The sequence below is a fragment of the Heptranchias perlo genome, chromosome 7 (assembly GCF_035084215.1).
Source record: "Heptranchias perlo isolate sHepPer1 chromosome 7, sHepPer1.hap1, whole genome shotgun sequence".
Taxonomy (NCBI): Eukaryota; Metazoa; Chordata; class Chondrichthyes; order Hexanchiformes; family Hexanchidae; genus Heptranchias; species Heptranchias perlo.
Window position 1 is genome coordinate 67424277 of NC_090331.1, and position 13686 is coordinate 67437962.

Consider the following 13686-nt stretch of genomic DNA (forward strand, 5'->3'; position numbering starts at 1 on the left):
TGGTGTTCCTCTTATGCAAAGAAAAGTAAATTGTTTGCTCAAAGGAGAAATTAAGTGCTGGGCTAAGTATAAGATGCACTTACCTCTATATGAAAGTTCACCTTTAGCATAAGACTGAAAATGTGTGACGCGATACATTGCCTGATGCCTTTCACCCATTTGTTTTACTGTCACCAGATATAAAATAATTTGTCCTTACCCTCCATAAAATATGGCCCTGGCTCAATCCGCCATACAATCTGCCCTTTCTGGGTTCCGTTTACACCCCTGTTTTTGGAGTCCCAAACATTTCCTGGGGAGATCTCATCTGCAAAAAAGAAAAAAATGCATAAGAAAAAACCGGTATCGTAGACTCGATTTGCATGCATCCAGCGCCCAGCTAGCTTCCAAATAAACTGAAATGTGATTTGTAAAATACCTGTCAGGATGTGAGGAAGATTTCAGAGTGATGTGGACTGCTTTTATAAGTTTAACACTTTTTTAAGCCTTTAACCAGCTGAGAGTTCAACAAATAGGTGATAAAGCAACTTCTGTTGGTTTGTGGTGACATGTAATGCAGCGAATATCCACAACACATGGTCATGCAAATGAGAAAACATAGCTATTCAAAACACTTTAAGAATGAGGAAACTAAAGAAGGTTTTGTTAACATGCACAAAGGTAACATTTGAATGCAGAGAAGTAGAATTAGAAAGACATCAATATGGCCAAACAAAACATCCCTTTTATGCTCTGCCCTGCACCTGTGGAGTGTTGTTTCCCCAGGCGCAGGGTAAAGGAAAATCTACCCTCTTAAATCTCGTCAAGTTTCTCTCCTCTTCCGCCTCTCACTTCTCCATCCTCAGATCTCCATGATGGGTCTTCTAGTCTTTAGGCCATTCCAAGGATGTCACTGGTGCCCAAGGGTGGTTCAATTGATCACAATTGGAGCCATGACATTAGGGCAACCTGGTAGCAGATCAGCAGTCCAACAATGGAAGAACACAAGTACATGAGGAAGAAAGGAATGAAAGATATGCTGATATGGTTAGATGAAGTAGGGTGGGAGGAGGCCCATGTGGAGAGTAAACCACTGGCATAGACCTGTTGGGCCGAATGGCCTGCTTCAGTGCTGTAAAATTCTATGTAATATGCTATTGGCCGAGAATGCAGCACACAAGGCTCGACACATTTGACTTTTTTTAAAAAATAAAAGTCAGTTTTTTGTTCCCTATATTTTTGTCATAATAGAAGTACTTTGAACAATATTACTTCTTATAGATTTTCCTTCCACTTAAATAAAATATCTGTTTTATTATAAAAGCACTGTTGTTATCCTTAACAGTCCCCGAGACTGAATTCATACCAAAACAAAAATTATTCACATATGTAAAAATCTAATGTTGTTTCCCCACAGCCATTGTTTTTATTAGTATGAAATCAGCCTCAGGGACTGTATGGATTTCATCAGTGACTTTACAATATAAGCTTCCATTATACAAATAAAGCCATTAAAAAACTGCAAAATGTTAACAGTTAAGTTTCAAATTCTAACTCCGAGCAGAGGCAAGACCCTTCCCCAGAAGGAAGCAATTATTTTGCAAATCAGAGGAAAGGAGATCAACCTCCTCTGCTAGGTAAAAATTGCACCTCCTTACAGCTGATCCAATAGCATTATTGGCCTGTAAACAAAACACCTTCCCTTTGTCTTCAACCAATCAAAATGGAGGGGCGATAATTTACAAAATGATGGACCCCTCTATTACACTGATAAAATCATTTAAAATAAATCTTAATTTAGAAATAATTGTCCCACAATTATCATAGAAGGGTCTGAAAATAATTGTGACTTGAACAGACAGTCTGTTTCTGTGGTATTACGGTGCCTTAAATCTACACAGAGACAATGGACACTTGGGTTTTTTAGAATTCCAAATAAAAATAAGGTGTTGAAATGTACTTCTGCTGTCAGAAGTTATTGGGCATCTGTTGCTCAATCCCAGAAATTGCTAATTCATCTCTGAAGATGGTACTCACCGAGTTGCCAGTTCCATAGCAGCACTATGTCCGCATGCTATTAATTATTCATTGTACAACAGACCAGTTCAGCCTTCATAAGTCACCAAGCAAATCTGACAGCATTTAGGTTTATTTCAAGCTAGCTGAGCATAAGGAGTTAAGCAAAATTTGTATTTTTCTTTTCATAGATTATCAAACAAATCATTATAAACTTTGAGAGATGAGCTATGTTGGACTGAAATATCGAAAAGCCTTATCGCATCTTCACCCCATTTCTTTTTCAAAGTTTGTCCAATTTTCTACCCTCTTTTTTTCCAAGTTCTCCATGAATGAGAGACTAATGACAATCCACGGCAATGCTGCAAAATAAGGTCATCAATTTCTGACGTTTTCAAAATGATATACAACAGCACCACAAGCTCTTAACTGCGCAGTGACGAACCTAGCAAAAAAATTCATAAAAGGTGCACTACCTGTTGCACTTAACTGTGCATGAATTATTTTTAAAGGGGCAGAGTCACCACCGTAAAGTTAAAGCCACTTTGCCAGGCACAGAAGTGCAGGGACTGGTATAGTTGCAGGTCCATTATGCATCCGGCAATGCAAATGTTACATTAACATGTTCTAAAATAAAAAAAGTGAAAACCACACTGAAACGTTCCACAGCAACAGGCAGCCAATATGATAGTGTTGCTAAGCGATTTTTTTTCTTGAAACAATCCATTCCTTATTGCTCCAGTACTAAGCCTTTCTGAGACCATCCTATTGCAATGGCACTGTCCATTTAAGTCAGGATTTCTGTATTATGATATATGGAATAATATTTAATTTAGCCACTACAGTAGCTGTAAACTCACTGGGTGCTAAATTGGGCCGTGTAGCGCCCATTGTTTCGGTGCTATGCGGCCTCCCGAAGTGCCAATATGGCGTCTTGGCTGCGCATGCACGTTTCCAGCATGATGCGTGCCGGATGTCATCTTGGTATAGGAGTTAGCGCAGGCGCAGATAACGAACGCCGAAAGCATGTAAAGTAAGGAGAAAATAGATTCAGTGTGCAACGCTGATTTAAAGTGATAGACACCATTTTGGCACTTAATGCTCAACTCAACGCACAGTCTTAACCCCGACCATCTGAATGTGTTTTTAGAGTGCCTGGAGGAACCCCCACCAGCACTATTTAAAGGGACCATGCAGGATTTACAGGTTAGTGGCTGGATTATTACTTCTGGCTGCCGAGACATTTATAACTGTTTTTGGAGGTCTCCTATACTTGAATACTAGGACGCGGGGACATAGCCCAACATTTAGAGCCAGGATGTGCAGGCGTGAAGTTAAAAAATGCTTCTACACGCAAAGGGTGGGAGAAGTTTGGACCATTCTTCTGCAAACAGCAGTTGATGCTAGCTCAATAGTGAATTCTAAATCTGAGATTGATAGATTTCTGTGAACCAAGGATATTAAGGGATATGGGGCTAAGGCGAGATATGGAGTTAGGTCACAGGTCCACCATGATCTCACTGAATGGCGGAACAGGCTCGGGGGGTTAAATGCCACGGCCACTTGCTGCCTCCTGTAATGCGCCACCTTCTCCTGCAAGAAAGTGGAACGTGTGTCTGGGTGATGAGCCTGTCATGGTCGATTAGCTGCCAGTATGTGTGGCCTGTGAGTTGTGGGTGGGCAGCTTGCAACAGTGGTAATGTGTAAGGGTAAGAGGAAGCATCTGATTGGAAGAGTTGAGTACTGATGGAAAGAGTTTGTTGGTATGTGGGTGATGAGGGTGTAGTGTGTGGAGCAGTGGATGCGGCTAGTGGTGCAGTTGGTCGGCAGCGCCATTTGACAGTTGACCTCACACACCTTAACCACTCGTGTCAAAGCATTGAACTTCTTCCTGCACTGCATCTATGTTCATGATGCTGTGCGCCTGGCATTGACTTCATCCCCCACTGCCTCTTGAGTATATTTCTGGAGGGCCTCTTGCAGACAACCCCCCCGCCCCCTGTGGATATAGGATGTCCCTCTTTCTGTCTACCTCTTGCACCAAGGTCTCTAGTGCATCAGCAGAGAACCTTGGTGCATGCACTCTCGCAGGCCTGGTACAAACTCAGATCAGCAGATTGGTGAGGTCTGGCGTGCAGATTGGAGGATGTGGGATTTAATAGAGCACAACCTTTATTCAATGTTTTAACATAACTCATCAGTTTGTAAACATAAGGACGGGAGCTGCATCTGTGTTTTGCACGTGTGATGTCTGATTTCCGTTCAGACTCTGTGCAGACAGCAGACTGTTATTTTCAGCAAATAAAAGGTATCAGCTACCTTTAAGAGAGTTCTAACAGACAGCCTGCCTTTAAGAGATTGAAGTTCTCCCTGCTGGTGAAAAGTGTAAATTGCATGGAATCCTCGTTCAATGCTGATTTACAAAGCAGATTGCAGGTAAGTCCTCAGGCCTGGTGAAAGACTCATCCTGCCTGCACAAGGGCCATCGGGTGCAGGGTAATAGCGGATTGTGCTACCCCCGCCTAAAAACAGGTCCTATCCAATTTTTCATCCACTATGCTTTCCTAAAATAAATATGCAATTTTTAGTTCTTGATTACATACTTCTTTTAAGACCTTAGTGTCTGTCTTGACCTCAGTCATAAGGTACTTGAGCTCATCATTGCAAAGATGATGAACTCAAAGAGCGCTGCTGCAACCCTCAGCCATTTTCTTTCTGCGTCGTCCTCTGTGGTCCAGAGTCCGGTGGGCCTTAACTGCAGCACAAGGCCCAATTCAATACAGGTGAATTCTGTTACTGTGATCGACTTGGCCAGTTACCCAAATGATCACTACAGTCAATTGATCTATATATCAGAAGTAGCCACCTACAAACGAATCCAGATGCAACACATTTCAATTCAGCCCAGAGTTCGTGATCATATATAGATACTCAATGCATTATGTGCTGATAGCACAAAAACAGAATTCAGGACTGCATTTGTACTGCAATATGGCTCCTGTTCAGTGTCTGCTTCAGATATAAATATATAAAAAGAGAATAACTTTTAAGAGGAGTGCACAGTAGCAACTCAATGTCTGCAGCTCAATCTGTCAAACTCACAGCCATGAGGATGTAAAGTGGATATCTAATGACTGCAAGTGCACCAAGCTATTCAAACAACAAGCACTCACACTTTATTTTGTCACCATGAGTGATACTAGGCAATGGAAGATATTCACATTCTGAAAACTGTTGTTAGATCTTCAGCACTCAAACACTGAGCCATGTAAACTGATCCCTGATAAAGAACCCACCAGCAAAATGAATTTCATGTCAACACATCCTGTTCAGCAAAATCAACGTGACCTTTCCTTGCACTAAAACCAAAACGAGAAATGCAGATCAAACAAAAAGTAGCAATTTAGGAAATCAGAGCATAAAATTCCAGCAACGCACAGCGCACAACTGCAATATATTTCACCATGCTGACCAATTGAATTTCAACTTTGATATCAGTGGTATCACCGAGTATGGGTAAACTGCCAAAAGAGTGAAATTGTCGCTGTCTTTTTGGCAAATAAAGACAGGATTGGTCACAATAATTTTGACCATGAAAAGCCATGCCAGAAAATTGCTGTCGCCTATTATTTACATGTAATGTAAGGTAGAGTAAGGACGACTGGTAGCTTTATGACCTTTCTCCTTCGTGGAATTTTTGGTTTTACCTATAGTAATTGGAGTTTAATCAATCAAGTTACCTCTTCAAACAACCAGTTGATTGGCATTTTAGCTTTTATTTCTGACCTGAAGTGTTCCCATCATCCTCTTCTTCTGAGGCAGCTGACCTCCCACACTTTGTCAAACTCTATCTGTAGGACTAGGGATAGTGTGCATGTAGCTATTGTGAATTGTTCAACTAGATTGAATCCATATCATCCAACTAATATGTGTTGCCTTAACACAGATTATTCTTGGTGTTCGGTTCCTATTTGCGTTAATGCACTTGTGACACTAAAGGAGCCAGCCTGACTTGTGCATCAAAATAGTCAAGAGGGACAGCAGATGTCACAAGCCACATGGTTAGTAAGTTAATTTTTTTTGTATCAAACTGAACCTCAGCATAATTCCATGCATTTGTGAAAATTTGCACTTCTGTTGAGAGAAATAACCATCAGTAATTAAAAGGAGAGCAGGGGCAGGGAGAATGAGGCAGGAACAGGGCAAGCAACTGGGTATCTCCTTAACCGATCAGATTGAAGGATTGTGAAATTAACAGCGCAAGGACTGAGAAGGAAGGAAATAGAACGGGTGAATTTAATGTCAAATCAGGTACAGAAAGAGAAATAAGGAAAGGGAAAGAATTGGATTGAGAGAAAAAAAGACAGAAAGTAAAAGTAAAAATAAATTATATTTAAAATTTTAGATTTTTAAAATCTCCAACAATTAAAACCTGAAGGAATGAGATTCCACACTTGCAATAATTAATTTTCAGTGCCAAAGCGGTTTACTGGCAGTAATTAACACTCATCACGTCATTAAAAGGGTACTTAGACTAAAATGGACAAGAATTAACTTTGTGGTGAGTTTAGGTCGTATCCATTGCACAAATACAGGAACTTCACGCCGTTCAATGCATTTCAATGGTGAGGCAGACAGTGAGATGCCATTTTTGCAAAGCTAACGGTGGAGCAGCGCATTTCAGAGAGCAACTTTTGGATTTCCACGTTTAACCATGCATCTGCCCTTTGCCTCCAGTTGTTGTAGCATTTGGACATAAATTGCAGTGAGCGCTATTAGCCTCACTGTTATTTCAAAAGCAAATTCTAGCCCAATGTTAAAATGAACCCTACAGCAATAACTACAGGGAGTAATCACAACACGAGCAGGCATTCTTCCTAAAACTATTGTCACATGAGCACGTAGTTAATCTCTCTTAATTGTAAACAATTTTACAACACCAAGTTATAGTCCAGCAATTTTATTTTAAATTCACAAGCTTTCAGAGGCTTCCTCCTTCGTCAGGTGAACGATGTGAAATCTCTCTTAACACAGACAAGTGTCATCATTGTTTCAGATTTTTCCACATTGGTGTAAGTCCATGTAGAATGATATTGCTCAGCTCTTGTGGTCTGTGAAACAGTGGATAAGCAGTTGAGTATTGAACTTTTGTTACCCAAGGCAGTATCAGCAACCAAAAGCCATGTTTTTGGTATATGCATCTCAATATCAGCAAATATATATGGCTGGTAGTGAGGTGAAGTCTTCTCAAATGTCCTAAAACACACACTTCATTCTCTTTCAATAGCATTTTTAAACCACAGCATATTTTCAAATTGGAGGCCAATTTCAAGAGGAAATATCAAGTCAACTGCACTGATTGTTAAAACATCCTACAGGAAAACTCTACATAGGAAAATATCTTATACTTTCTCCCCTTTCCTCCTCTCCTGAAGGTATTGACTACTGGCTGGGCTACAGTTCCATGGGCACTAGTCACACTCCAGCACTTTGCCCAAGTGACCAGTATGAGCATGTGATACTTAACAATGGATAATGACGGGGGTCTCTCAGCAAGCCCAATCCCCTTCCCACCCTATTTCAGTACGGGAGCACCGTATCCTCACCCAACGTCTCACATGTGCAAATTACAGTAAATGTCACTGTACAAGAGTGGAATACCTAGGCAACAAGAGAGACGAGAGAAGCTGGGATTGTTCTCCTTAGAGCAGAGAAGGTTAAGGGGAGATTTAATAGAGGATTTCAAAATTATATGGGGTTTTGATGGAGTAAATAAGGGGAAACTGTTTCCACTGGTGGGTGGGTCAGTAACCAGAGGACACGGATTTAAGATAATTGGCAAAAGAACCAGAGGGGAGATGAGAATTTTTTTTTTTACACAGCGAGTTGTTATGATCTGGAATGCACTGCTTGAAAGGGTGGTGAAAGCAGATTCAATGGTAACTTTCAAAAGTGAATTGGATATATACTTGAAAAAGAAAAATTTGCAGGGCTATAGGGATAAAGCAAGGGAGTGGGATTAATTTGGTAGCTCTTTCAAAGAGCCGGCACAGACACAATGGGCTAAATGGCCACTTTCTATGTTGTATGATTCTATGATTCTACGATTCTACATTTTCCCTCCCTAACCCAGGGCACTGAGACCAATTGTAGCAGGCTTACTGCTACCTGACTGCGGTCAGCTAATTCAGCACAGAATGCACCTTGGACCTTCCTGGTCTGTCCATGACCGGGATAAACTCAGTCATCAGGAGAGCCTACATAAACTACTCTGCTAGCAAACTGCACTTTGGAATCTTGTCTCTACAAATCCTGGTTCCTTTAAAACCTAGTAAAGCAATCGATTCTCGTTAATGCCTTATACCCTACATTTCACACTGAAATCAGCAATTAAATCCCCATGCTTATGTTCCCCAGAAAGCTGAACCATACATAAGTCATTTGTACTATGAATTTGCGTCCAAAAATTCCTCAAATAAGTAATTTCCCCTTCCTCTCAACTCAGCCTTCCTTGCTTAGACGCGAATAAGATGGCCACACATCAAATGCCAATAAAGGAAATTCCTGAAATACTGAAGAATGAAAGGTTTATTTATGTCCTACATACACATTTTTTTTTGGTTAGTATTTGTCACGTTGAAACCACTACACCATAAAAGGTCAGTTAGGTAGATAGCAGAGACCAGGCTTCTCAATAAATGCTACTAAGAAGGTTTCATTTTCTTTCTTGATCATCTGAAGAGTTTTGGATACTGATTCATGGTCGTAATTCACACTAGAAGTGCAAGAGCTTGTCAATAGGCCAAGCTTCTGATCTGGAAGCCAAAATGTTTAGACTACAAACCAAAAAGGTGTTTCATTCATCAGAATTACAAGGTTTTTTGTAAATCCTGATAATGTCTGACATGCTAAGATTCCATCTATCTCAACTAGTACACAGCATTGTTCAAAAGACAGTAATAGCTATTGGGCTGTGTGATGTCGTTCACTAAACTCCAAAATTTCAATGGACCTCTAATTTTCACCATCTTCTGGAAGGTGTTACAGGATTTAGTATAGTAATAACCTATTTCAGAATTTTAAAATCTTGCATCTTTATCAGGTGAGGAGGAGCCTTACAACAAATATTGGAAATTAATACTCACAAAATTGAATCCATAATTCTGATATTCAGGAGTGTAAAAGTTCAGTAAGCTCGAGCAATCGGACACAATAAAAATCATTCTACTTCAACAAAATAGTTGTCGGCATCCCTAAACAAACCCACTTCTCCCATGTTATTACCAATGTACATCAATTTATTGATTGTGTTAGTTCATAAATGTGTCAGTTTCTTTCAGGAAAGGGCATTTCAACAAACAATTAGGCTTCATACAGAGAATGTTCACTTACCGTAATTCATTATATGCTGGATGCAGCCCTGTCATGAACTACTTGAACAAACAACTTCAAACCACTTGCCACTAAGGATCAACAAATGCCAGAATTCAGATGGATACCAGCGTGTAATCAAGTATCAGGAGCAGAGTTTAATCCTCCTTGTTATCCATTCCAGCAATGTTTCATTTTTCATATGTGCTGTTCAACAAACTGGAATGATATCTAACTTTGAAGTTCTGGTGCCCAGGAAAATTGTTATCTTTAGAAACAAACATTTTCAAAGATGCCCTGCATTTCCTCTCTCAACCAACTCACAAAAGCCTGGAAGGATACGTGCTGATAAACCCATGGAACTAATGGGTAAACAAATCAAAAAAAAAATCCAGCTCTTTTAATCAGGACTAGGCTGCACCGCTGTTTCTGAAGGGAAAGACGCATGAACCACATTTCAATTCCAGAGGCTTTGAAAATTCTCACATCGGTTTACAGGATATAATAGCTCCGTTCTATCCAACTTCCTTCCTTTAAGTTTCCATGTATGGTACATTTCCAATAAGGAAGTCATCCGTAGGATGGTTTACAAATCAGTCCTCTGTAGTTTCTGTTTACTAGAAAGGTGAGCAAAGGACTTGGGGCAGGGGGTGGGGGAAATGCTAAGCTCCTTTAGGAAACTGGATACTCAATTTATTCCCCCACTGTACCAGTCACGTGAGTACGCCAAAAAATTCTGCTAACATTAGTGGTTGATTTTACAAATGCACGCTACCAGCAGGGAGCCTTGCCCACCAGCCACATGGATCGAGAAAACATAGATGCGCTGCCCACACTTTTCCATTCCATTTTGACTGTGCAATAGTGTCAAATGGAGGATAGCGAATCGGCAGCCCATTTTTTAAATTTCCACTGAAGTCAACTAGTTCACCTCTGTGGACCAGAAATCCCACATCAGTCAAATTTGATAATGATGATGGACTAACATTTCGAACAATACAGTGCACAAAACCTGATTTCATTCCACTGCATTATAAACTCTCTAGGGTGTTATCAAGCTACTCCAGTGCAGTACTGAGGGAGTGCTGCACTGTCGGAGGTTCCGTATTTTGGATGAGACATTGAATTTAGGTCCCGTCTGCCCTCTGAGATGGATGGAAAAATCCCACGGCACTATTCGAAGATGATCCCTTAACCAACACCACTAGAACAGTTTAATTAGTCATTTATCTCATTGCGGTTCGAGGGATCTCGCTGTGTGCAAATTGGCTGCTGTGTTTCCCTCCAACAGTAACCAGACTTCAAAAAGTAATTCATTGGCTGTGAAGCGCTTTGGGATGTCCTGAGGTTGTGAAAGGCATTATATGAACGCACGTTCTTTCTTTACTTATCATGTATAATAATCACAAATAGTTTGTCATGATATCATAGACTAGCCCTATTTTATAGGGGAGCTAAAAATAACCATCGAACATGGCAAGCTCTGCTTTAGAGTATTTAACGTAAATCGTTGTCTGAATCATTTCTGCCTCCATATATGGCACAAAGATTGTGTTATTAACAGCACAAAACAATATTCTGTACTGAATCCACACACAACTTTGAATAAAAGAATCAAAATTTATCCCCCTAAAAAAGCACAGTGTCTGTGCCACTCCAGATAGCAATTGTATCAATTACCCCTTCCCATTCTGATATTATAAAGCGCTGAGGAACTTCAGGGCTAGTCAGTACTTCAAGTGACAGGCATCTGGCTTGCCTCACTCATTGGTGCTGAGAAAAAGCACAGAACGCCAAACGAAAACTCTTCATACCGCCAATCAAAAGCAGTTCTGGAAGTAGTTGGGCTGCAGTCCAAGTTCATAAGGAATCCTGACAAGAGGAGAAAAATAGCTTTGGGAAAACACAAAAGACTTTTTTTTGAAGAACTAAAATTAAATGCATCTTCTGCATCCCATCTGCCCATCCATTTATCAATGCACAACAGCATTATGGAAAGTCAGATGTTTTGCACAAAACAATTGACATTCAACTGTGCCACACAAAAAGTACTGGAAATTCTGCCCATTATCTCTGAAAAGCTAGACAGTAACCCACTCAGCAACATTAAAATTTGTTACATTAGTAAGCCCACAGTGCACTTAAATCAGTAAGAGTACTGTCCCGTGTGGTACTGAGCCATTGTGTCCAGAAAGGTCATAGGCTAAATCCCCAGTCCATGCTGGGTTAAGGCAGGCTGTCCAACACACGGCACATAGGCCAGATCTGCAAGCTCCCAATATCCAGCCTTCCTGTGCTGGGAGGCTTATTTTGTATTTTCACATTTATGCGCATATGTTGAAGCATTTTTCAGGCCTGGAGGATTGGAAAATACTGCTCTTCCATGGTTGGATTTAGCCCAACGAGAGCGCAGCTTTTTCCACCAAATAAGGGAGCAGCCTTTTACCAATCCTATAGGCCCAACAAGTTCAAAATGCAGCAATCAACAGAAGAAACAGAAGTTTCAGAGTGTAGGTGATAGAGATGGCCATGGAGACAGCAGCTTCAAGTGGAACAGGCCAGGCCAGGAAGAAGGAAGCCAGACAATTTTAGTGTATGGGAGTCTAGGTTTTATTTTTGGTGTAGGTGGGGTGGCTTGAATTTCAGTGGGCTGAGCTGGAATGTCCCCCATAGTTGAATAACCTGCCGAAAACAGGAAAACTTAATATTCACGGTATGTTTTATTTATGCAACTACATACACAGATTTAGGGAACTATATATTGAGGTCAACAAATTTATTCCTTTATTTATCTACTTTCAGTACATAAGGTAAACACTAAAGGGCTGAACTTCCTTTTCTCCATTGTAGGGGGTGGTGGTGTGTGTCAGCTTCACCTCTGACTTCTGAGCGGTCCGAATCGCTCCCACTCCCTGGGTTCTAGACCTTGGACTTATTTGGGGGTTGTGACAAAGTGCAGCAGACAACTGGTTTTGGTGCAAGAAACTTTGACCTTTATTCAAGAGAGGAAATACAACACAACAATCTTAACACGCTAATAAAATGGGGAACACTTCAGTACACACGAGGGAAATTACAGTAGAAAGATACCTCACCCCTCCCAATCCCACTTTACTAGTTAGGTTGGACTCTAAAGGGCCAGAGATAATGCTCACCAAACGAATCTTTGACAGTAATTCACCCAGAGGTAAGTCAGAAATAGATTGTAGAGTGGAAACTTTGCGGATCTTCGGTTTTCTCCCGAGTTGGTTTTTCTTTGGTTGCGGTGGCTCAATATTACCCGGTTGGTTGGTGGTAATATTCGGTTGGTTGTTCCGTAAGGCCCTTGTTGCCGCGAGGTGTCTGATGGTCACTGGGGCTGTTGCTCTGGTTTCTTCTTGTGTGTCGGCCTGCTTCTAGAGCTGCTGATCTTCCCTGTCAAACTGCCTTCCTTGTTGTTGCTGGAAGCTGCTTTCCTTTCAGAGCAGGCAGAACCAAAACAAGCAGCCCACCAGAGCCAGCAAGCCAGAGAAAGAGAGAGAGAGGTTTCACCTTGTGGATGTCTCTCTTACAATGGTCTGTTTAAACAGTTCTTACAAAGCCCTTAAGAATCTTTGATGGCTTTTTGATGGTCCCTCATCATATTGCAAATTGCTTCTCCCAATGTGTCATTGTTAATTCTGATTTTCTACAGCTTGTCACACAAGGCTTCTTTTGTATCCAATGTCCTAGGTGTTGATGGTTTTGCTTTAAAACAAAGGCATGGCCCCACCATGTCTGGAACAGTTACCTCTTTCAATGGGAGTGATTGTCGACCCCCTGCTGTCCACTTTGCATTAAAACAGAGGCATGTCTGAAGCTCCACGGTGTGTGTGTTGTTGATTTCGTCTGGTGACCTCTCACCTATCCTTCCATTTTAGGATTATAGTCAATGGCCAAAGTTTTCCCATACTCAGGGTTTTTTAGGGTTTTTCTCTGAGTTTTGGGGGATCTGTGAATTTTGAGAATCTTACACCATCACCCAACTCCATTTCTGTGATTTCCTGCCAGATGTGTGTCAGTGTGAAAAATATCCACCCAAATATAGGTTGTGTATTGTAATTGGACACAAATGTCAGGAACATGTCACTTGGTGGGGCGGGCAGAAGACAAAAGGGATGGAGCTATGCTACTAAGCAGCAGTTTGCCTCCCACCACCCAAGGCAGGTGACCCAGCCATGCCAGAAACCCATCAAATTTATTCTAATTACTCTGACCCCAGGAAATCAGTGAGGGTCAGGGGCAGACGTCCTACCCTACCATCATTATGACCTAAAGGAAAATCAGTCCCTATTTATTTAT

The 13686-nt window shown here is 41.0% G+C and overlaps 1 protein-coding gene across 6 annotated transcripts in view; it reads right to left on the reverse strand.

The window, feature by feature from the left end:
- Positions 1-13686, reverse strand: part of hecw2b (HECT, C2 and WW domain containing E3 ubiquitin protein ligase 2b) — a 293802-nt gene that overhangs the window by 152137 nt on the left and 127979 nt on the right. For all 6 annotated transcript variants that reach the window (XR_010963450.1, XM_067987771.1, XM_067987768.1 and 3 more), the window contains exon 3: positions 200-307. Coding sequence is in view for 5 of the 6 variants with exons in the window: in XM_067987771.1 (XP_067843872.1) it covers positions 200-307 (108 nt within the window). In the remaining variant the exon portion in view is untranslated. The remainder of the gene's footprint in view (positions 1-199; positions 308-13686) is intronic.